Raw genomic sequence first — 25,646 nt, forward strand, 5'->3', positions numbered from 1 at the left:
AGCCACAGGTATAAAAGGTAAGAATTCTGAAGCATCTACTAGTAATTCTGCACAATCTATTACTGATGAAAATGAGAGAAAAAGACGTGAGCTTTTCCATATTCGAGTTATTTCCAAACATCAAAAGATTGATACTTTTTTTGATAATGGCTCACAAATAAATTTAATTTCTGAAGCAATTGTAAAGAAATTGGGATTGTCAACTACACCTCACCAGAAACCATACCCATTAGGATGGTTGAATGATAAAGCACAACTACAAGTGCCTAGATAGTGCAAACTCAAGTTTTCTTTTGGGTCAACATTTGTAGATGAGGTTGAGTTAGACATAATTCCTTTGGATATATGTGGAATTGTTTTAGGAAGTCCTTACTTGTATGATAGAAAAGCTATTTTCTATAGAGCTGAGGACAAGTATCTACTTGTTAAAGATGGAATCAAATATTTTGTAAGAGCTCATAAGCTCAAGAATAATTATACTCTCATAAACTCAGGGCAGATGAAAAGAATGATAAATTCATGTAAACAATTCTTACTGATGGTTGTAAAGGAAAAGAAACCTGATAAAACCAATGTATTTGAGGGCTGTAATGCTAAACAGCAAGCTGATTTAGAAAAGGTTGTTTCAGAGTATGATATTTTGTTTCAAGAACCTAAAAGTCTGCCACCCAAAAAAGAAATAGTACATGATATTATTTTGCAGCAAGATGCTCCATTGCCTAATATTGGAATGTACAGGTTGTCTGCTTTAGAGAATGCTGAAATCAAGAAGCAGGTGTAGGAGTTGCTTGAGAAGGGGTTCATCAGGCCTAGCACATCACCATGTGGGTCATCAATCGTTTTGGTGAGAAAGAAAGATGGCTCGTGGAGAATGTGCATTGATTACTGAGCATCCAATAAGATAACAATAAAAAATCGTTATCCCCTTCCTCACATAGATGATCTTTTAGATCAATTGAAGGAAGTTGTTTATTTCAGTGTTGATAATATCGCCGAGATATCGACGATATTCGGAAATATCGCGATATTTTCGGTGAGCTGATATATCACCAACAAGATATCGCGATATTTTCGGCTTTTGAAAATATCGCGCGATTTCCGAAATATCGGCGGCGACAATCGAAAATATCGCCCAGTAACTGTAAAAAATTTATGCACAGCCTATAAAAATCCAATTTTGGTTTTTTTCATATCATTTTCATTTCTGATTGCTGGAGAAGGAAGGGGAGAGCTATGTGGTTGCTGCCAAGGAGGGTTTGAGCGTTCTAGGCCCTAGTATTGATATGCTATTCATGGTAATGTTAAATTCTTAAAGTAAAAGTGATATTCTCCTTAATCTTCATTTTCATCCTTTTACTTAAATTTTTAACATTACCATGAAATGACTCAGGATGTTTGAGAGTGGTTCCGGCCTCATTGGATTTCATATGGAGAAAGTAGAATTTTAGATTTCATTCAAAATGCAGCAGACTTATCAGTTTTTTAGGATTTCAGGATTGGGAGATTGTAATGTTTCCAGGTGACACCACCTGCCCGGGCTACCCCTGCCACTAGTAGAGGACGTGGTCTACCTCCTATAGCTCCTACTTCTAGTTCTTCAGCTTCTAGAGCATAGCAAACTCCACTGTCAACTCCATCGGCACCAGCATCTACATCTAGAGGGAAAGGGAAAGCTGTGGCATTTTCTCGCAAGAGGGGCAGAGGAAATCAATAGGATTAGACTTTAGTTATTTTCTTACGTGCTTGTAAGTTGTACATGAACAATGAACATTGAATATTCAAGAATCAAGACCGAGCATATCACATTCTAATTTCTAAATAGTAAATTTTGATTCTATTTATTTTTTTAAAGTGAACTATGAACTTTGAGAAGTAATTATGTTTTAATTTGATTAGATAAACTACAACCTGCAATTTAATATGGATAAAAAACTATATTTTGGTATATATATATATATATAAAACGTGTCCCCCGTGTCTTGTTTCCAGGTCATTGTGTTTCGTATTGAATACTCTTATTTACGTGTCCTCCGTGTCTCGTGTCCTCGTGTCATGTGACTTAGCTTAGACAATATTGATGTATTGTCTCCATGGAGGGTGGAGTCTGAGGAGCCCCTCTTGGAGGAGTCACCTTCATGGTTAGAGCCAGTGGCAGATGATCCATTAGAGCAGGGGCAGCAAGAGGAGGACTCAGAGTCAAAGGAGCAGCAGCGTTCAGAGGAGGAGTAGGAGGAGGAGGAGGAGGACACTGCGGGAGCCTCAGCATCAACACCATCTGCTATAGATATAGAAGAGCATAGCCCCATACCTAGCACTCATTATTTGACATTAGGTGCAGAGGCAGGGTCAGGGCCTCCTACTACTAGGGGCAGGCCTGGCAAACAACCCATCATGTTTTCCTGTAAAAGGGGGAGAGGGCAGTGATTTCAGATAGATAGCTGCTAGTTTTACTTGTTGTGCTACATATAACTCATGATGATGAGATACTTTTATATATGTGATGTTATTTTGTATTGGTTCTCCACATTTGAGTCCTTGAATGGACAATTATCAGGGATCAACAGGATTTGGTATCACCTTTGATGTATCATTTCTATTTGACATCATATATATCAGTGTTTTCTTCATATTTATGTGCCAATGTGTTTATTTCATGTTGTTATTGCTTTATATGTTTAAAAATCTGAAAAAAATGAATATATTATGCATTTTTTATGCTTGCCGATATTTGCCGATATTTTCGCCGATATTGCCGATAAGATATTTTCTGGACCCTCGCCGATATTTTCCCGATATTGATATTATCAACACTGGTTTATTTCACCAAGCTAGATTTGCACAGTGGATACCATCAGGTCAGAGTGGCAGAACAAGATGCATGGAAGATTGCTTTCAAAACAAAGCAGGGATTGTATGAGTGGCTAGTTATGCCTTTTGGCTTAACTAATGCTCCTGCTACTTTCATGAGATTAATGAATGATGAACTCAGACCTTTTCTTGATGATTTTGTTATTGTGTATCTGGATGACATTCTAATTTTTAGTAAAATGTGGGAAGAACACTTAAAACATGTTAAGCAGACATTAGATGTTTTGAAAAGAGAAAAACTTCATGTTAAACTCTCAAAATGTGAATTTGGCAAAACATCTCTAAATTATTTGGGTCATATAGTAGGGGGTGGTGAATAGAAGATAGATCCCTCTAAAGTGGCAGTCATTGTAAACTGGCCTACACCCAAGTCTACTACAGAAGTGAGAAGCTTCTTAGGGGCAACACAGTATTGGAGGAAGTTCATTTCTAACTTTTCTTCAATTGCATCTCCCTTTCATGCTTTAACAAGATTGAACAAGGTGTTTCAGTGGGGAGGCAAACATTAGAAAGCCTTCAACACTTTGAAAGAAAAGATTAGTATAGCACCTGTACTAGCACTGTCTGATCTGCAAAGACCATTTGAGATCCAAACAGATGCCAGTGACTATGCCATGGGAGCAGTGTTGACACAGCACGGTAAACCCATATGTTATCATTATGAGACTTTTAATCCTGCAGTAGTTAACTATCCTACATATGATAAAGAATTGTATGCATTAGTTCAGAGTGTGAAAAAGTGGAAACATTATTTAATGGGCAAAGAGACAGTAATACATATTGATCCTCAACCACTTCAATATCTACACTCCCAAACTAAATTGCAGCAATCAAGACACTATAGATGGATGGGTTTTCAACAACAGTTTCATTTAGTCATCAGATATAAAAAGGGCATACACAATAAAGTTGCAGACATGTTACCTAGACCCATTATAAATGCATCTACTAAAGCATAATTTTGTGCTACATGAAAGCTACATTGAACAATATGCTCAAGATATAGATTTCAAAGATGTATATGCAACTTTAAGTCAAGGCAAAAGAGTAGAGAATTGGATTATCATGTAAAGGACTGACTCTTATACCATTGTGGGAAACTTTGCATTCCACAAACTGAGAGAGTAAAGATAATTAGAGAAGCACACACTTCTCTGATATCAGGTCACTTTGGGGTAAGTAAAACTGTTGCACAGCTGCAAAGGTTTTGTTATTGGCCAAAAATGAATGAGACAGTTTCTAGATATACAAGAGGGTGTACTATGTGTGCTAAAAGCAAGCCCAGCAACAGAAAACTAGGCTTGTACACTCCATTACCAGTACCTTCTCACCCTTGGGAAAGTGTTTCCATGGATTTTGTTGGAGGATTGCCCAAATCTAGGAAAGGTCATGATTATCTATATGTTGTTGTGGATAGGTTCAACAAAATGTGTATTTTAATACCTTGTAATAAACAGATTACAGCGGAACAAACTACAAAACTGTTCTTTGAACATGTATGGGTTCATTTTGGATTACCCACTTCCATTGTATCTGATCGAGACACCCGATTTGTAGGGAAGTTTTGGTCAAGTTTGTGGGAACTGATGGACACCAAACTGAAGAAAAGCACCGCTTTTCATCCACAAATTGATGGCGAGACAGAAGTAGTTAATAGGACAGTGATCCAGTTACTCAGAGGATATTGCAGCAAACATCCTTAGCTTTGGGATGAACATTTGTGTTATGTGCAGCATGCGTACAACAGGGCAAAACATTTTTCTACACAGAGATCTCCTTTTGAGACCTGTTTTGGTTTCACACCAAGGTCTCCTTTGGATTATGTCTTTGGTAAAGATACCACAGTTGAGGGACACAGTGATGTGGACAGGGCAACTTGGTTCATTGAACAAATCCAAGAGATCCACCAGGCAGTACAGGAGCTGCTGGAAAAGGGCCAAGCCAAATATAAGGCTAGGCATGACAAGCATTGGATGGAGTATAGTTTCCAAGTTGGTGACCAAGTCTGGCTGTATATTAGCAAGGACATGATGCAAAGTGAAGGTAAAAAGCTAAAGCCCATCGGGTATGGACCTTTCAAAATACTTGAGAAGATTGGTGAAAATGCTTTTCGCCTTGACCTACTAGCTTACATGCACATCTACTCAGTTGTAAATGCAGATTGCTTGAGATTGTTTGAACCCTCTCTAATTGAGGATCCTAAAGAGCAGAGTCAATTGCCTTCTATTGATGACCTGCTACCTGAATATATTAATGAATTGCAGGAAGACACAGTTCTGGACAGGAAGGTGAGGATGATGCGCAGAGGAGATGTTGAGTACCTCAGAGTAGGGCTCAAGGGTTCAAAGCTGAGCAGTGCAAAATGGATTGAGATTGGACAAGTGAGACAACAGTACCCTCACTTAGTTGATGCTTGAAAACCAACTTTTGGTGGTCCAAAAGCTTTTTCAGTGGGAAGGCCGTGATCCGAATTGGATCCATGAAGAATTATCAGAGAACCATGACTGTATCAAATCAGGACAAACTTCGAATTCTAAGAGCACAGAGCGATCAGAAAAACCTCTAAAACAGTGGCAGTTAGCAGCCAGCGTGGAACGACGAGGACCTCGGTCAAAGTGCGCTGACCGAGGCCCATGGAGACTAGGCAGGAGGCGAAACTGGCACTTAGGAAGCCCGAATTGGGAAAAGGAGGCAGTTTCTGACGCATCGTTGGAAAACCCCTCGAAATGGAAAGGCCCCGAGCGCTTGGTCGCATGGAAGCCGGGAGAACCATGGGGAAAAAGCGCTAAAGGCTAAAGGCGAGACCCGCGCTCCAAAAACCAGCGGTATTTATCGGGGGCACCCTTGGGCGGTAAGCGGATTTGGCCGAAACCTAGCGATTCCACTCAGCGCCTGATGCGTGGCAAGCGGAGGAGAGAGAAAACCGCCGCTCATCGCGCGCTAACGGTCGAGTAAGTCAACCGCGTGAAATGAGCGAATGGCATCAGATCTGGGGGCTCCAAATCTAACGGCTGAGATCGCGCCTGATGGGAAAGCTAGAATTAACAGGGGATTAAGCCGCAACAGAGAGAAGTTTGACGTCTGATTTGATCGCTGAGGGGATTAAGTAACCGAAGAATCGAACCGACAAGGAAAAAGCTGGCGCAGTTTGTAGGAGGACAAGTGGCCGCTCCCTGTGAGCCTGATGATAACGCCGAGACAGGGAACTCCAAGCGAAGCTGCAGCAGGCGATCAATGGAAGTGGAAGGGGAATCGAACTGCCATGAGATCGAATGGCTTAAAGCCATGAACAGACAAAGCAGAGGACACCGAAGACGGAGAAGAAAAGGAAGAAGACAGAGAAAACGAAGAAGAGACAGTGAAGCAAAAAGCAAAAAGAAGACAGAGGGCTGAGCTGACCAAAGGCAGCGTCGAGCACCAACGAGCTTGAGAGGTTCAAGCTATCCCTGAGAGGATCTGTTAGGACTGAGCACTCAGTGGGCTCCTTCCATTAAAGACCAGAAAGGTCAAACGCTGGTAGGGAAAAGAGTCTGTGTACTCTAGTGGCTTGGGGAATCCAAGAACCACCCTGCCAAGCAATTCTGTTTCGGGAGACTTATATTGAGCTCCTTTATTGTAATTCTCTGTTTAAGACACAATAAAATAAGGCCACCATTGATAGTTGGTCGGAGACGTAGCCCTGGAGGATAGGGTGAACTCCTTATTAATTTGTTGTGTGCTTGTATTTGTTTACTGTGTCTCTCTGCTGTTTTCCATTTTCCAGTGTCTGTGTATTTTGCAATCTGATCGATCCGTTGCCTAAAATAACATGGACACACACCAGCACATGAGTTTGTAATACCTTCATTTAATAAATCTTTAACTGAGATCACTGATAGGGTAATTTTCAGATCATTAAAACCCTTAGATAGCTGCACTAGTTTTCCCGCATTGGGTTTTTCGGGGACATTGGTCCAAACTCAACAGTGTCACTTGTGTTGTTTTGTTTCCTTCAGTTGATGATTTGTAATGTGTTGAGCATGTACTTGCATTTATTTTCAATATTTACATGGCAAATAACTTGTTAATTAATCAGAACAAATAGGCATAAATAAATCAGAAAGTACATGAAGGGTTTCTAACAGTTAGACTTAGAAATTCCAACAGGGGTATGGACACTGTACTCTTACCTACATCTCTAGTAGTGCAACCTAACTCAAGAGGTGATGACACTTGTTTAAAGGAAAATTATGTCTTGCATGGTATTACAAGGTAAATAATAAAATTGTTAGTGTTATAATGTGTTATTAAATCACACTTAGTGTTTACCACAATCCATCCTATATAAGAAACCATATCACCATGTCTAACCTGGAAACTCGATACACAAAACCATAGTAAAACAACTAAATAAGGTACCTTGACCATGTCTATGAAAGCATAATGTAGTATATGCATGTACATGAACCATCTGAGATGTCAGAGTTGAGCTAATATACTTGTTGATTTTTCTACAGTAAACACAATAGAAACCAATTTTCTGATTTGATAATTACTTCTAATGATCTTCAATGAATTCTTCTTATGCCACTAATATCATTAAGCAATTATACACAAAAAATCTCAACAGTAATGCAACAAAAACAGTTAAAACAAATAAGACCATAAAGAGACAGCCATGCACAATAGAGACAACAAATTTTGCCTGGGAAACCCAAACATGGGAGAAAACCCAACAACTCTTCTTCTTAGGAGAAATTTTCTTCAACAAGATTTACAATAAAATGTCTAGAAATATGTGCCAAAAAAAGTCCAAACTTCAGTCACTTCATTCTCTTTCTACTCCCACGAGTGTCTTCTATAGAAGAGAGATGTTGAAATTTAGTTGCAATATTGAATTTCTTATCATGATAATTACCTGTGATAGTTATATATATGTTTTTCCTTTTATCATTCACTTTCTTCAATTAGGTCATCAAGCAATTATACATGTATAAAGACAGCAGAGATCACAACGCACAAAAACACACGTGACACTAGAAATTAGGCCAGTGGCTAGGGCAAAATTCATAGGGGGAAAAACCAGCAATCTTTCCTTATAGAATCATTTCAACAAGAGAGACAACAAAGTCAAAGCTACAGACAAACTAACCAGCGAGATCATCCACCAAGTGTCTGAGTCAAACCCTCTTCAGACTGACTGCAATAGAGATTAATCTTCTTCAAAGATACACAGGGAATTTGGATCCCTTCCATAGGATAACCACAGATATTCGATCTCCTTATTTCACAAAATAACCATAGGGAACTCGACCCTTCTCATAGAGACTATGCCACATGAATTTCAGACCTGCAATTTGCCTGGCTTCTCTTCCTTTATATCACAGAAAGATTTCAAACTCCTTCACTTGTTTGATTGGCTTCTTCTCTTTTGTTCGACCTTCTATTCTCTTCTTGCTTCGCTAGATAACAGATAGATCCAATTTTTTCTTCCATAGAAGCTGTGGGTTTGTTGCAAAATTGGAGTGATAATTCCAATATATAGTTGTTTTCATGTCGAAAAAAGTGCCTTTCAATGTTGAGCTGACTTGTCATCTTGAGGGCTGACTTGGCAGTTGGGATTTGACTGAATGGGTGCATTTACCCCAAGGGACACTCCCTTTCATTGTGGGGCCGACTTGTGCCTTTTGAGCGTACAAGAAACCCAAAAAATAAAATTTATTTTATTTTAATTTCCATAATTTTTATAGGCTGACTTACGAGGCCACTTGGCATGTGGGAATACCTCCCAATGCTACATAAAAAGTCAACAATACCATCAATGATTTGATTGGGGTTGACTTGGGCAAGTCCATTGTGAGGCCATCTAAGTCACAAGACATGTCCCTCAGGGTCTCGTGTGTCGTATTTCATGTGTCAAACACTAAACGTGCCCTAAAACATGTCAAAAAGGTTTTTCTTCGTGTCCTCCAATCGAGACACGTGGTTTGGACGTGGCAAAAACGTGCCTTGATGTTTTTGGCTCTTAGGACACGAGTCCCATGAAAAGTGACATTTAAAACTTGCAACATGGTTTATTTTAGGGTTTTTTTGTCATTGTTCATCGTCGAAGTCGAGTTTGCTCATTGTCGAAATCAAATTTGTTGTGCAATGTGAGGAATTCCATCAAATTCGAGTGTAATTCTCACAACTTCACATCGACCTGGACCTAGAGATGCAGGAGACGAGTGTTCATGTGCTTTGTTGAGAGTTTGGAGCACTTAAATTTCTTGTAAGTTGTGTTATAGCCTATAGAGATTGCATGTTGAAATAAAAAGCCTAGCTACCCATCATGTACTCACTACTCACTACACCTTCGAGGTCTAAAGGGAGGGAAAGCTCGATTAACGCTCTGGTCAACAATGAAATTTGAACACATAAATTTATAATTTATAAACTACCTTATGTGAAGTTTGAACATGATCGAACCTATTTGAAGTTAGTAACAAAAGTTATAACATGAACAATGAACATTGAATTGTGAACATCACTTATGTAGAAAATTAATAAACAAATGAGTAAATTACTAAATAGTAAATAGTGTATACTAAATACTAAATAGATATCATCATTATTCATATCTATATGTATCAAGCACTATATTTCAGTATTATATATATATATATATATAAAACATGTCCCTCATGTCCTATTTCTGGGGTCCCTATGTCTTGTGTTGAATACTCGTATTTCTGTGTCCTTTGTGTCTCGTGTCCTCGTGTCATGTGACTTAAGAGGCCATCATATAGTGAAAAGATTGAAAGGTGTCAAAATTCTGAGCTCTGAAGGAATGAGCAGAAGTGCTCATATTGGATGTGCACTGGAATGCCACACTGCTGAAAGGGTGGATCTGGTACTAGTTGCCCATATGTGGTCACAATCTCATACAACCATATGAGGGAGCAACAGGGAGGTTGTAGGGTAATGGGCCTTTCCGTCTCATTATGATGTTCACCTTCGACCAGGCAGTTTCATTGATTGATCTATCTACTCAATTTCATTGATTGATTCAAATAAATCTAAGAACATAAATGGGTAATTAACAATTGATTGTGCAAGTGAGGACCATGATTGCAACAATATCTCTCTATTTTTAAATAAAAAAATTATTTCTGTGAGTTTTTCTTGTAAGTAGAGTGCACGAGAGGCAAGCCATATATAGGTCATGTCACCAAGGTAATGAATTGAGAACTCAATAAAAGATTGTCTAGTTTTCACTTTCCAATATTAACTACTTTGCTAACTACCCAGCTAATTTTATCCATCATGGCTACTGAAAGGTAGTTCCTTTTTAGTTATTCACTTATGCTTTTTACTTTCCAAGTCTTGCAGCTATAGTTGGTGGTGGTTAAACAAGCTTTTTAGGAACTACCTTTTGATCTTGGGCTTGAGTTTCATCAAGAAACTTCAAAGTTCATAAACTTGGAAATGGAATGTGGTGAAATTTGGATAGAAGTTGAATATTGACAAGAAAAGTACTAAAGGTATACAATCATGTTGTTTTACAGGTTTACCCAATGTACAAAGCCTTTATTGAGCCAGATTTGCAAACAGCCCATATCAAAATTAAAAACAAGTTCAATCCATTTTCTGGATTTCAGACTCCCACTTATATTTTAAAGGTATATTGAATTTTTTGATTTTGTATAATATGTTTGCATCTGTCCCATTGAAGGTTTCATTTCTTGTAAGATGGTAATCTTCTGACCATTTTGAAGTTCAAGATTTCAATTATATCATTGCATGTGATTGTAGTCATCACGAACTTTGACTGAAGATCAAATCAAGGCAGTTATTTCCCCAAACCATACAGAAACTACAGAAGAAACTTATGACATATATCTCTTACCACCTGGTGAAGATCCAGAAGCATGCCAATCTTACCTAAGGATGCGGAACAGAGACGGAAAATACAGCCTTATGTTTGAGGTTTGCTAAGCAGAAATTAATTTAATGTTTTTGTGGCCCATCTCACTAGGTTCTTGTAGTTGAATTGATTTTCTTGCCACATCAAAAGGCAATGTTGCAGCAATATAATCTTTTATATGAAAATCCGTCGTTAATAGAAATGGGAAAAAGGAAACATGCATTTTGAAAATATTCAAGAAACAAGCAATTTAGACATTAGGACCCTTATAAGTTTAGGGAAGAATAAAGGGAAGGGAATCCTGCCTGAATCATGCATTTCATAATATTCATTTAAACTGTAAGTGGTGCATCCATTTTGAAGTATAGCCTTTTTTATTTTATCCTAAGAAGTTGTACAATGAGAATTTGGATAAGGTTGCTTGCCATGCTGGTGTCATCAGAACTGGCTGGCACATTCTTTAGGTTATGCCTCATTGGATTGGCTGCAGCATTTTGTTCTCTTATGAAGAAATAAAAACGATGCTAATAACTGATAATATTTAGTAAAAGTATCTGTTTTTTCATTGGCTGTGATTGCTGGTGGAAGTCCCTTTGAGTTATTTTAGTCTTTAATGAATGTTTTTATTTTATTTTATTTTAATATCAATTTTATTTTTATTTTCTTGGTTTGATTTTAAAACTAGGTAATTTATATCATGCTATTCAAGCTGCCCATTGCAGTCATTACATCGAAATAGAGGAGGACACTAATACATTTAGCATTTCTGTATAACTATGAGGCAGATGTGTTGATAGCCTCCACTATCCTAAACAAGTTTAAGCATCATGCAGACATAAAAACCAATGAAAAATGCCTGTATGAAAATGCACTATTCCACCCAACTAAACAATGGAAAGACTTTCCACAATAAAATGAATGCAGGAGAGGTAATTGTGTGCACAATGATCTCCTTTGAGAGCAATTCCCATGTTTATACCAAAAGATTGACAAAAACGTATGTTGCTTGAGTTTCTATAAGGGGACAAAGGGGTATGTGGGTATAGGTTGTAGAAATTATGTGTAGATTTGCAACTGCTCATGGAGTTTTAATCAAAATCATAAGACACAAACCTGCGCTACTGCTCTGCGGAAGTTAATTCACAATTTAGAATAAAAATATCAGACATGCAATAAGAAATCACAGAAATGCAAATAGTATTTTTCCCAGGAAAAGCAAACTGCTAAAAACCCCATTGACTGCTTGCATTAATCTGATGAATAGAGATGTATTACAATTTCTTTGCTCAACTGAGCAGCCTACAACTGCATAACCTATCTTTCTGCTCATTGAGAAGATGTAACCTAGAATTAGTCAATATTTGCCTCTGCTTGGGCCCCTATTTGCTTGCTCAATTCCTAAGGAAATAGGCCCCTATTATTTAGGATTTTCCTCCAAAATGTTTGTGCAATTCCTTAGGGTTGATCACCTGACCAATACAATAGCTATACACTCAATCTGGTATATAATTAATTGTACAATACCTTGGAAACTCCACCACAACTGGGAAACTCGTATTCTTTGCATGCATGAGCTAATTATTAGCTGATTGATCAGTTAACTAGATGATCTCTAAGTTAGACTGATGTCCCACTACTTAATTGACCACCAACTAGTTCTATTAACAATTAGAACTAGTTTAATTGATTACAACTGAAATTAACTCAACCTAGGCTCCTAAAATTTAGGAATCACTACATACAATTGAACTTCATGCCCCTAACTCGAATTAACTGAGCTAACTGAGTGACAAGAGCCATGTCACTTAGTTAACTCCTCCAAGTTGTCTGTTGATGTGGAATTTCAAATTTTCTCAATTTAATCAAGGCAAAATCAAATTGAGAATTTCTTGCTGCATTTTTCAACACTCCCTCTCAGCAAGAAAGGGATTATCAACCACCCCTATCCTGCACCTGTGGAATGTACTGCATGCAACACCTCTCACTGTTGTTGTTGCTACTGCAACATTTGCAACTGAGAAGCATCCATAAAAAAAAATAATTGAATCAACTGTGTTTGCAACTCTCCACTGGGAAACTGTGTTGTTGCTAACTCTGCTACTGAGCCTCCTGCTCTACTGTCAACACTCCTCTGCACTCCTCAGTATTTGACTGACACTGATCCTCTTGCTACTGAATACTGTGGGCACCCGTAGTAAAGTAATGATCCATGAGGAGAACGCCTCAATGGACACTGCCCAAATTTTTGAAACTCTGGGACTAAGAATCTACATCACCCCACCTCACTCCAAGAGGTATAGTTGCATGCAAAGCGAAATCTGATCTAGTCATGTTGTTGGAGCTACTGCTTCGCTGTTTCTTCTACGCTGCTACTGCAACTACTTCAATAATGAGTTTGATCTCCCTAGATCCTAAAGTACTAGCTTCCATAGGGATGCTCCCTCTCAAACTAGACTCCCTCTGAGTCTCAATCTCCCTGTGGGAAATCTTTTTGCTCCTCAATCTGCCAATGTTAATGATCACAACTTCTTTTTGTGTCACTGAACATTTTCTCATTGATCTGCTCACTAGAAACCTTCTAGCTCCATTAAGAAGTCTGCACATAGGGTCTTCTGGATCTGCCCTGAACTAGGGCTCCATAACTTTGTCTCCTAACAATGCATTAGTTCTTCAATGATCATTGTACATGAGGACTTCAAGGACTGGTTCTAATGTGAATCCTGCTATGATACCATGTAGAAATTATATGTAGATTTGCAACTGCTAATGAAGTTTTAATCAAAATCACAAGACACAAACCTACTCCATTGCTCTACGATAATTCACAATTTAGAACAAAAATCTCAAACATGCAATAATAAATTGCACAGATGCAAATAGTATTTTTTGCAGGGAAAGCAAACTGCTAAAAACCCGAATGCCTGCTTGCATTAATCTGATGAATAAAGATGTATTACAATTGCTTTGCTCAACTGAGCACAACCTGCAAGTGCATAACCTATCTCTTTGCTCACTGAGAATCTCTAACCTAGACTTAGTCAATTTTTGCCTCTACTTGAGCCCCTATTTTCTTGCGCAATTCCTAAGGAAATAGGCCCTTATTATTTAGGAATTTCCTCCAAAATGCTTGCGCAATTCCTCAGGGTTGATCACCTAACCAATACAATAGCTATACACTCAATCTAGTATATAATTAATTGTACACTGCCTTGGAAACTCCACCACAGCTGGGAAACTCATATTCTTTGCATGCATGAGCTAATTATTAGTTGATTGATCAATTAACTAGATGATCTCTGAGTTAGACTGATGTCCCACTACTTAACTGACCACCAACTAGATCTATTAACAATTAGAACTAGTTTAACTGATTACAACAGAAATTAACTCAACCTAGGCTCCTAAAATTTAGGAATCACTACATTTCACTGAACTTAATGCCCCTAACTTAAATTAACTGAGCTTAACTGAGCGACAACAACCATGTCACCTCAGTTAACTCCTCCAAGTTGTCTGCTGATGTGGAATTTCAAATTTTCTGAATTTAATCAAGGCAAAATCAAATTGATAATTTCTTGCTACATTTTTCAACACATGTTTCATGAATGGCTGCGATTTCTCCGCAAATTTCTTGGGTCCGACAAAATCGGAATGAAATAAAAAGTATTTTTAAATTTTGAAAAGTCTCCAAAAAATATTCAAGTGTCTTAAAACAAACTAGCTAGGAATTTTAATGACCACTCATAACTCCATAAATATGAAATTGTCAACCTAGAAACCAGAATGATGTAACGGCCCATCTAAACTGATCCACTGTATAAAGCTTTAAACTTTATAATAAAACAAATATGATGAATTTTAAATAATAAATATGTTAAGTTTTATAAATATAATTAAACTTTATAAACATATATAAATTAAATTTTATAAAATATATAATTAAACTTTATAACATATATAAATTAAATTTTATAAAATATATAATTAAACTTTATTACATATATAAATTAAAACTTTAAACTAAACTATATGCTAAAAATACCCAAAAATCAAATGAAGGACCCTTTTAAAAAGGGGGCGCTTAAAATCAACTGAATATTTATAACAGAGCGCATTTGACAGGGAAAATATCTGAGAGCATAAATGCGTGGAAGGCGTGTCGGGCCGAGGGAAGGCGGTGGCTGCAGGTAGGAGGGCAGCCACCGCCAGGCCCGTAGATAAAACCGGAGGCCTGAACCGAGAGAGGGGGGAAAAACAAGAGAGGAGCAGAAAGAACCAGAAGCAGAAATTCACCAGGAGAAAACCAGGAGGAAGATAATTATCCATTGGAAGAGCTTTAAGCGTTTGAGGTTCTGGGCAGGGAGGGACAGAGAGCTTCTGTTGAGAAGCTTTCTGGATTGAGCAGCTAGGTTTGCTCAGTCTGGTTGGGTGGTATTGGTCTCCCGGAGATTGGATCAAAACAGCCACGACATCATCAGCAGAATCACCAGTTCAGTAGCAGAATCAGCAGCAGTTAAGGTAAGTACAAACTTAAATTCTTCAGGCTTTCTGTATTTCAGATTCTGGTTACTGTGTTTAGTCATTACAGATGGTATCAGAGCTTCGTTCAAACCCTTCGACCTCATAGGCCCTACGCTCCTTTATGGTTGAATTCTGCTGCGTGAAAACGCGCTGGTAAGTGACACAGACGACGCGCGGGTTGCGACTGCTGAGACTGGAAGGTCCGACAGGATTGTTTTCAGAATCGAGTGTTGGAACTCGGACCTCTAGGATTAGTGGCGGTCGTTAACGTTGAACTGCAAGTATCAATTTCTTTCCCTGGAAAGAGAAACTGCCAAATGATGCCAACTGATGATAAGTCCTAGCCTTAGTTTCGCTGCTCAAGCTTCTGATCGTAGCAATTTGAAAGACATTTCTAATAAATAATAACTATCATAGATTTTAAACCAGAAAATGCCGTCCTGCGAGCTCTATGCAATCCATGCACCCTGTAATGCATCCCTCAATCCTCGATGGCCTCTTTTAATCTCAGTCCTTTAAATTTCCCGTTCCATTCATGTTCAAGCGTGGAATTGAGAAGGTGCGGTGGCCTCGGAAATAGCGAAATTCACATTAAATTCAAATTTAACCGCGGTAACAGAGTGCAAAAACCACGGCTTACTGCATTGCCGTTGGTCAATGTCGAGGCCAAGGCCAAAGAAAGCCTTTGAAAATAATGATATCCGGGGCACCTGCTTCTGGCAAAGAGATATCTCCGCCTCTGAGTATTTACCGATTCTTTTGCCTATGCATTTAAATTGAACTCCCAGCGAATCTTTATTTTTGTTGACAGATGGATGGCATTTGCTGTTAGTTTAATATTCGTGCGAAAAGTTACTTTAATCGCATTTGCTTCGGTCCCTGAAGATACAATCTAGCGCCAATTTTGGTAAGAATTCCTCGAATATATGGTTTGACATTATGAACATTCCCACGTTTTAGCTGAAACTCAAGCAATCATTTGGTCGTATTATGTTATTGCCAAGTTAAATTTCTCTATGGTAATACAACGACCATGATTAATTGGGTTATTTCTTCTGAACTTTTAAGCACTTAAATGCGTGAAAGATTCAAATAAAAAAAAAATACCTATTAAGAGAATACGACTACATTCAGCCTACTTTTTATTTTATTTTCCTCAGTAGGGTTAGCCACCTTGCAATAAAAGTCTGCAATGCAAATAGGCATCTTTAAACCGCATTCTTATGGTGCCGCTTACGTTTGGTTATGACTAGGCAGAGTGCACATGAATTATCTCTGTAGCATTAACGAAAAAGGGGAATGGGAAACAGAAGGAGAAAGGGTACTACCAGAGTGTTTGGGGGAAATAAGAAAAGTGTACCCACCCCACTCACAGCACATGTTATACATATAAAAATCAATTAATAATATACTAATGTAGTGCTATCCTTCCGGCTGTTGTCTAAAGGCCAGTAGGGATGCTTGTTGTGAGGACGATCCGGGTTCAAATTTCTGACAGTAGGTTCCGGTAAAAGTAAACATGTCAGAGAGGGTGAAAGTTCTGGTGATTTCAATGGTCGATTGGTGTAGAGGTTAATGCAAATCCTTCAAAATATATAGAATAGAAGCAGAGGGAGAAACCTCATTGGAAGCCCTTATCAGTGACTAAAATTTCAGGTCAAATTCCCATGATCTGTGTGTTCAAAAATAAATAAATTGCCATGCAAAGTTGTATATCTTATCAAAGGAAGTGGATCTGATATAAGAAGTTTACTAATGGACTCGTTTACCTCTGGACCTCACACACTCTACAAGACTATGACTTGCACTATCGTATCCTTATGACTATCTCGCACTTGCACAAATGCAGGACCTTGGTTTAGCATTAACATTCAGCTCTCTTATATTGATCACATCACTATGCCATGTATGAAACCAGTATTCGCATGTCTCGGCAGTATTATAACAACAATATAGCATGATTGCTCGTAGTTATGATTGTACTGATTGTCATCTCATCATGTGTGACATCAAGTTTCTTTAGCCATGTACTGACATGATCATCGCATAGTAAGGAACAGAAGCCTTATGGCAATGTATGTCTTTGAGCATTTCTGAATCATATACATTCACTCAGAATCAGTTGGGTACAGTTCTGCCCAAAATCTCGAGTAGCACTGGAAGAGAAGCAAAACAAAGTTAGAAGATTTCTTAGAGAACTGAGCAAACAAGTGCAGTTATGTGTTTTTTTTTTCACCCCTGCAAACTATATATATTACTGCTGAACCACCAGATTACATTGCTCTAGAAGGAATTAATAAAGTAGAATATATATGATATTAAGAAAATTACAAAAGTACCCGTACACTATTTAGTCACGTAGATAGTAGACCTCTTAATTAGTGAAGATAAAAGAATCTACTCAATCATTCGCATCAGGTAAATTTACCACGGCTAGAAATAATAAATTAAAACGTGATTCTTTGTTGGACTCTCATGTTTTTTTTCATCATTGTCAACATACTCAGGGTTATCTAATAAAATAATCATATATGACCTTCTTTAAATGTGATAGTCAGATTGAGATATGACAGGTATGTTACCGATGTACATTGTAAACGAAACATCTAACATTTTCATTTTGTGGATGTTGTTAGGTAAATAAACTTTAGGTACCTTACCTTAGGGGCTAATACCCATACACTTTTGCATTATTCATATTAGGATAGAATACCCTGCATTAGGACAAGGAGGTCGCGAGACCACCCTCCTTAACCTCGGTACCAGTAAGATCCGCCTAGCGGGTAAAAATAACAAAACTATACCCGTTTATGAATGTGATGTTGCAAAAGGAAATTGTGTGTTAAAAATTCGGTTATCCACCTCAAAATTTTTACAGAATTTTATTATGTGTTCAGGAACCATCACAATGGTCAGGACGTATGAGCGACGACGACGTGATCAGGCAGCATCACCACCATTAATGCCGCCATCGTCGCCATCATCATCCCCATCACCAGCGTCACCGCCAAGACCATCATCAACATCAATCGCCCTAGCGCCAGAGTTGACTGTGATAATGAATTCTTTGGAGGCCTTATTGGAAACATTAAAAGAATCAACTAAGGCCAAAACCAAAGGGGAATTTCAACATGTAGCCACCAGTTCAGCAGAACCAAATAATTTTGAGCCCAAAAGATCGAGAGAAGACATTTCTAGGGAGCTTCAGAAAATTAGACTCCCAGAATTCTCAGGAGGTCGAGCAGGTGAACGCGTTGAAGCATGGTTGGAAGGGATGAACCGATGCTTTAGGTTAAGAGAATATTCGCCTTCAGCAAAAACAAAAATTGCGGTGTTTCAACTAAAGGAAAGTGCCTTGATTTGGTGGGGAAATCTGGAAAAGCAGCTGCACCTTACATTGGATAATGTCCCTTGGGAACTATTTGAGGAAAGGTTCCGCGCAAAGTATTTGCCTCCATACTTTCAACAACAGCAAGCTAGAGCCTTCCATACATTAATTCAGGGAAATAAAACGGTGGAAGAATACGAGATAAGGTTTATGGAACTTGTAAAATACATTCACTACCTAGATTCTGATGAACGTCAAGCTGAACGCTTCATATTTGGGTTAAATCCTCGCATTAGAGCTTTGGTAAGCATGTGGAAACCCTCATCAGTAGCCGAGGCAGTGGAATGTGGTCGTTATGCAGAAGAGCACCTTGGAATCAAAAAAGATATGGGGCCAACAGGGCCTTTACAATCAGGATTTCCTGGGAAGGCTCCCCGGAACTTCTTTAGAGGAGGTAGCTCGAGGCCACCTTATGGTAACAGGTTTACCCCAAATGTGGGGACAAGAGTTCCCATGGCAGTAAACACTATAGCCGCGGAATCGTACGACACCAGACCCTGGGCATCGCGAGGGACTGCCGGTAGAGGAAGGAGTGCGAGAGGAATCAACATTGGAGGACGCGGCTCGTTCTCTAGAAATTCACACCTTCATCGAATATATTGCATAGGACTGGGAAGGAGCCGATATCAGCCAATCGAGGTAATCATAGAATTCATGCAGTAGTCAACCACGACCAAGCAGCCCATCAATCCACTGTAGTGGAATCTTCAGGTATTATCAATGGCATAAAACTCAAAATCTTATTTGATACTGGTGCCACAGATAGTTTCATTTTGTCATATGTATTAAACAAATGTGGGTTGGCAGCTCGTAGACAAAATGATTTCCACCAAGTGGAAATGACCTCAGGAGAACTCCAAACCGTGGGCTTGAGTGTGGATCAATGCAAAATTGACCTAGGGGTCTGTTCGACTAAACTGAAAGTCTATGTCACAGCCTTAGGAACGTATGATCTTATCATAGGTATGGATTGGCTGGAAGCTCACCAAGCTTGGGTGGACTGTTATGGAAAAAGGATTCTGGGCATAAATGATGAGGGAGAAGTAATCCAAATTCAAGGAATCAAGAGGGAAGTTTCCTTACGCTACATTTCGGCAATGCAGGTGAAGCGTTGTTTAAGAAAGGGTTGTCAGGCTTATGCAATTCACGAAGTAAGCCAAGAAAAAGGGACATCCTTAGAACAATATCCAGTGTTAGCCGAGTTCTCGGATGTATTTCCAAAGGAACTACCTGGATTACCCCCGGTAAGAGAATTGGATCTCACTATTGAATTAAAGCCAGGTACCCAACCGATCTCTAAAATGCCTTATAGAATGACAGCTCCAGAACTTCAGGAATTGCAAATCCAGTTGAAGGAACTACTCGATATAGGGCATATTCGGCCCAGTACCTCACCTTGGGGCGCTCCTGTAATTTTTGTGAAGAAGAAAGATGGATCCTTAAGATTATGCATAGATTATCGAGACTTGAATCAAGCTACAGTAAAGAATCAATACCCTATGCCGCGAATCGATGATCTTTTCGATCAAATGAAAGGAGCTGCTGTCTTTTCAAAAATTGATCTTCGATCAAGGTATCATCAGCTAAGGATTTCTGAAAATGATATTTCTAAGACTGCATTCCGGACACGTTTTGGACATTATGAATTTACTGTGGTACCATTTGGGTTAACAAATGCACCAGCCGTGTTCATGAATCTTATGAACAGTGTTTTCCGTCAATATTTTGATAAATTTGTGCAAGCCTTTTTAGATGATATTCTCATCTATTCTGTTAGAGTCAGTCTAGTAGCCCTCCATCAGCGATCAAAGCTCTTTGCATTTGCATAAGTAGGTGTCTCATCAGTGTCATTTTTGCATTCCATTAGGCATGCCATAACCCTGATGGAGGAGCTGGTGCCTTTATTCCCCTCTTGGCACTGCTGGATCAAGTTGTTTCAGTCATTAAACTTTTTCAAGGTTATTTGTCTTGTCTTGAGGTCAAAATTTCTAGGTCTAGGGTTTAGGTCCAGTTTGTCTTCAAGGTCATGTCTCTAAAAGTCAATAAATGCCCAGCAGGCCTGAGGGATGATTGTCAAAGTGTTTCTTTAAAAGATTTCATGTTGTACAGTTAATTTTTACCTTGGATTTAAGAACCCTGTTTTTAAAGCCAAGGTCATTTCTCAAAATTTTGTAAAAATTGTAAAACTTAAAAAATTCTTTGAAAGGCAACACGCAACCCTGGCTCCCTTACCAAGACCCCTCAGAAGCTATCCCTGCAAAAATTATCAAGGAAAAACATCAAATCAATCAATTTCAGGACAAAAGGAAACAAAAAAGACAACAGCATTCAAAGTTTAAAAAGTGTCATGGAAAAACATTAGAAAGTGGGTTGTGACATGAAATTTATTCAAACCCAGGCTATAAAGGCTCTATTTCCCTCCATCAAGCCTCATTGTGCATTCAAGTGATAGAGCAATTGTTTCCAAGAGAGTTTGAGTGAATTCGGTGAGTTTGGGAGGCGCGCGACCCGTTGAAGGCGCGCGACCCATCAGGGCACCTCCAGCAGTGTAAAAATTACACAGGCGTGACCCGTTGAGGGCACGCGACCCGTTGGGCAGTGCGCGCGACCCATCAGGGTTTCCTCCACAGAAAATTACCAGCAAGTTGCCAAGCGACCACAAATTGTTCAAGCTTGTCCGGTAGGCCTTCAATCATATAAATTATGGTTTGCTAAAGCTTGAGAAGATCATGATAATATTTTAAAAGCCTTCATTTGCAAGTAAAGACTGCATGTGCTTTTGCTTGAAAATATCAAAGTTGCTAGGGTTTGTTTTGCTGTTTTAAGATATTCCTTTTCATTCCTATTGTTCCTACATTTTCCCACCTCCCATTTCTTACTCCCTTATCACTGTTATTTAATTTCCCTACCAAAAATATTAAGAAATCAAAAATCAAACCCTAAACCCTACCTCTCATAACATCCTTGCAAATGAAATTGTATGATGATGTATATGTCATAATTCTTCCCCTAAACTCCCTGTTTCATATATTTTTCCCAATTTCCCTTCCAAGTCTCCCTTCCCTAACATTTCCCTTGTGCTATTTGTCCCCTTGAAACAACATTTCAAAACAGTTAAAAAACAGCAGAAGCAGCAGTACATTCAGCCACTTTGCCCCTGAAACCATGTCAGAAACTGAAACCGACTATGAGCAAAGTGATGACCGTGAGTTAACATCAGAAGTTGAGCTTGCTTCGGAACATGAAAAACCACTATTGGGCCCGAATGCACGTATGCAAGGCAAAAATGAAGGTGCTCCAAAGGCGGTTGGCCAAAGTACAAAAACGGAGAAAAAGGCCCGATCCCCTCCACATCTTGGCCGAGGCTTCCTTGAAGGAGCATGGCACTAAATAGCTCAGCCCCAGCACAAATTCCAAGAAATTTTGAACATTTGGGGTCAATTTTGGTTTTTTCAGGCAATTTACAGGTTTTGCCCTCTCAACGGGTCTCACCCCTCGCGCGACCCTTTCATTTGGCTACTCTTTTCCGGGGAAACTCAGCATTTCCAGATTTGTCATGAAAAGTTACACATTCTCATCCATTGCCAAGAGATTTATGAAGTTTTGGGCCTCCTGAAAGTAAAAAAAAGCAAAAAATGACTTTCTGCCACATTTTTGACACACAGATAGCAGTCTTGGGAGATTGCAATTTTGGAGGGGCAAATGACCACCAAATTCAGAAATTCCAGTTGGGTTGGAAAGTAGACATCCAGACCTTTCCAACAAGCCTACTCTTGCCCCATTTGGACACCTGGAAGTGCCCCAAAAGTGCCCTCAAAGGCGCGCGACCCGTCAGGATTTGGCGCGCGACCCGTCAGGCAAATTGCTCAGGATTTCAGCCTACAGCTCAGCAAAACGCAGTTTTGACTGTGTTTGACTTTTTGGAGTTGATTTTTATCCTTCTTGTTGTAAATGATGTAAATTTATGACACTTTTACACTTATGTATCTCTTCTGGAAGATTCATTCATGAGATAGGTGAAAATTAAATGAATGAATTGGTTTCCTAGCTTATAAAGGCAAGTTGTTTTGACTGCCTAGTTTTTAGTGCTTAGTTTAGAAGTGGTTGAAACAGCTCCTAGGATAGTGAGCTCGACCCCTAGAGGCAGGGAAAGATGTTAGATGATCTATATTATGTACTCTCTTGCTCATTTTCATGGTTGGAAGGTTGGACTCTTGAGGGAGAAGCTCTTATTGTATTACTCACTGTATCTCTGCAATTTTTGGCAAAGGAAGACCAGGGTTTTGCAGTCCTTTTTGGGATTCTTGTGGTCACATGTATTGATGGTGTGTTTCTCTTTGTACTTGTAAGTGTGTTATGTGAATCATTTCCTTACTTTTCCTTCTGCACATTAGGCAAATGAAGTGTTAAAGTAGAACTCATGACTGTCATGCTCTGCTTTTAAGTTTGCTTAATATCAATGTTTTTGACCGTTTAAAGGGAATTCAAGGTTATTGCTTGCTCTCTTTAACTCCTCACCGGTCATTCTCATCCATCCATCTCTATTAAAGGCATCAATACTGTTTCCTACCTCGCCCCAAAGAACCCCATGCGAAAACTGTGTCCAATCCCCGCACCTAAAATTGCCATTTCCCCAATTTTCCACCAAAAACCCTAAAAATCCCAAATCAACCCTTTTGATCAGTTTACTAGCCTAAAATCAGTGTTACCCTATTGGTTATCTCGCCCATTGAAGATCTTTATCGAGATAGACCGGAGAGAGCCCTCTCCTGCCCCGTAGGGCTAGCTACGAGGCTAAGTGGTATGATGTTGCCTTGGGGTTTACCTTTTCAGCCTGAGGTGAAATTCCAAGCGCTAACATATTCCAAGAATGAAGAAGAGCATGAAGATCATTTGCGGATAGTATTGTCCTGCCTTAGAGAACGTCAGTTATATGGAAAACTATCCAAGTGTTCCTTTTTTTAGGAAAAGATTCATTATTTGGGTCACATCATATCAGGTGAAGGGATTTCAGTAGATCCTGAGAAGGTAAAAGCGATCATGGAATGGCCAATACCGAAAAATGCACATGAGATATGAAGCTTTATGGGTTTAGCCGGTTATTACCGGAGATTTGTGGAGGGATTCTCCAAAATCGCAAAGCCAATCACAACCCTTCAGCATAAAGGTGTTAAGTATGAGTGGACCGAGGAATGTAATAAAGCATTCTCTGAACTCAAAAGACTACTCACTAGTGCACCAATCCTAAGAGTCCCTGATATGGGCAAAGACTTTACTGTATGTACTGATGCATCCAAGCAAGGGCTGGGTGCAGTATTGATGCAGGATAAGGGAGTGATAGCTTATGCTTCCAGAAAGCTAAAACCTCATGAAGAACTCTATGCTACTCACGATTTAGAATTGGCCGCTGTAATGCTAGCTTTAAAGATTTGGAGACACTATCTAGTGGGACGAAATTTTACACTTAAAAGCGACCATCAAAGTCTACAATATTTGTTCACCCAAAGAGACTTAAATGCCAGGGAAAGGCGATGGAGTGAATTCCTAAGTGAATATGACTTCGGAATATCATACATTAAGGGAAAAGAAAATGTAGTAGCTGATGCCTTAAGCAGGAGACCTCGGATATTTTCTCTCATACCCATTAAAGTGGACTTAAGACAACGAGTACTGGATCATCTTATAAAAGACAGCTGGTATTTAAAGGTGAGAGCAAGTCTTGAGGGTATTAAGACAAAAGAATCTAAATTTGAGGGTTATGAATTAGAAAACGATGGGATCTTACGATTCCATGGAAGGATGTACATTCCTGATGATAAAGATCTTCGAGATACCATCCTTGGGGAAGCCCACAAAGCAGTATATTGTGCTCATCCTGGAGTAGGGAAAATGTATGCGGATACCAAGAAACTCTTCTTTTGGGCAGGCATGAAGCGTGATATCACTCAATTTGTTGCAAAATGTTTGAAATGTCAGCAAGTAAAGGCAGATCATTGTCACCCAGCGGGCCTCTTACAACCCCACGACATTCCTATGTCTAAATGGGAGACCATTTCTATGGATTTTATCACTGGACTACCTCTTACTTCTCAAAAACACGATGCCATTCTGGTAGTGGTGGATAAATTAACAAAAAGCGCCCATTTCATTTCGGTAAGAGATACTTACGATGTTGCTGACGTAGCTCGAGTATTCATAAATGAAATTATCATATTTCATGGAGTACCTAAGAAGATTATATCCGATAGAGATTCGCGATTCACTTCCAGATTCTGGACTTGCATGCAAACAGCCTTAGGTACTCAGCTAAATTTAAGCACTGCTTACCATCCTGAGACTGATGGGCAAACTGAAAGAGTAAATCAAGTACTTGAAGACATGTTGCGAATGTATGTGATGGATCAGCAATCACACTGGGAAAAGTATTTACCCTTAGTCGAATTCGCATACAACAACAGTTACCACAGTTTGATTGGGATGCCTCCATTTGAAGCTTTATATGGCAGACCTTGCAGAACACCGTTAAGTTGGGACAGGTTAGAAGATCGAGTGATAATAGGACCAGAATTAATCCATGAAATGGAAGCTCAGGTCAGACAAATTAGACAACGATTAAAGGAAGCACAAGATAGACAAAAGAGTTATGTTGATACTCACCGAATTGATAGGAGGTATGAAGTAGGGGATCAGGTCTTCATCCGCATCAAACCAAATAAAAGTACTATTCGATTCGGAAAAGGGACAAAGTTGTCACCCCGATTTATAGGACCATTTAAAGTCGTGGAAAGAGTTGGACCTGTTGCCTATCGTCTTGCCCTGCCACCTCACCTGCATAGAATTCAAAATGTATTTCATGTTTCTGTATTAAGACAATATATAGCTGATCTATCTCATAACCTCCAGTGGAAAGAATTGCAGGTACCAGACGAGGGAGTCATAACGGTCGAACCGTTACGTATACTGGAACGTAGAGTTCGACAGCTG

At 39.1% G+C, this 25,646-nt stretch overlaps 1 protein-coding gene across 7 annotated transcripts in view; it reads left to right on the plus strand.

Annotated features, from left to right (window-relative positions):
- LOC149145336 (inorganic pyrophosphatase TTM1-like) overlaps positions 1-25,646 on the plus strand; it is a 359,903-nt gene that overhangs the window by 298,972 nt on the left and 35,285 nt on the right. For all 7 annotated transcript variants that reach the window (XM_089447149.1, XM_089447147.1, XM_089447145.1 and 4 more), the window contains 2 exons: positions 10,395-10,508; positions 10,642-10,815. In XM_089447149.1, the coding sequence (XP_089303275.1) occupies positions 10,395-10,508; positions 10,642-10,815 (288 nt within the window). The remainder of the gene's footprint in view (positions 1-10,394; positions 10,509-10,641; positions 10,816-25,646) is intronic.

Source organism: Pinus tabuliformis, chromosome X, assembly GCF_031772625.1.
Source record: "Pinus tabuliformis cultivar Carrire ecotype Pingquan chromosome X, CPIR1, whole genome shotgun sequence".
Lineage (NCBI taxonomy): Eukaryota > Viridiplantae > Streptophyta > Pinopsida > Pinales > Pinaceae > Pinus > Pinus tabuliformis.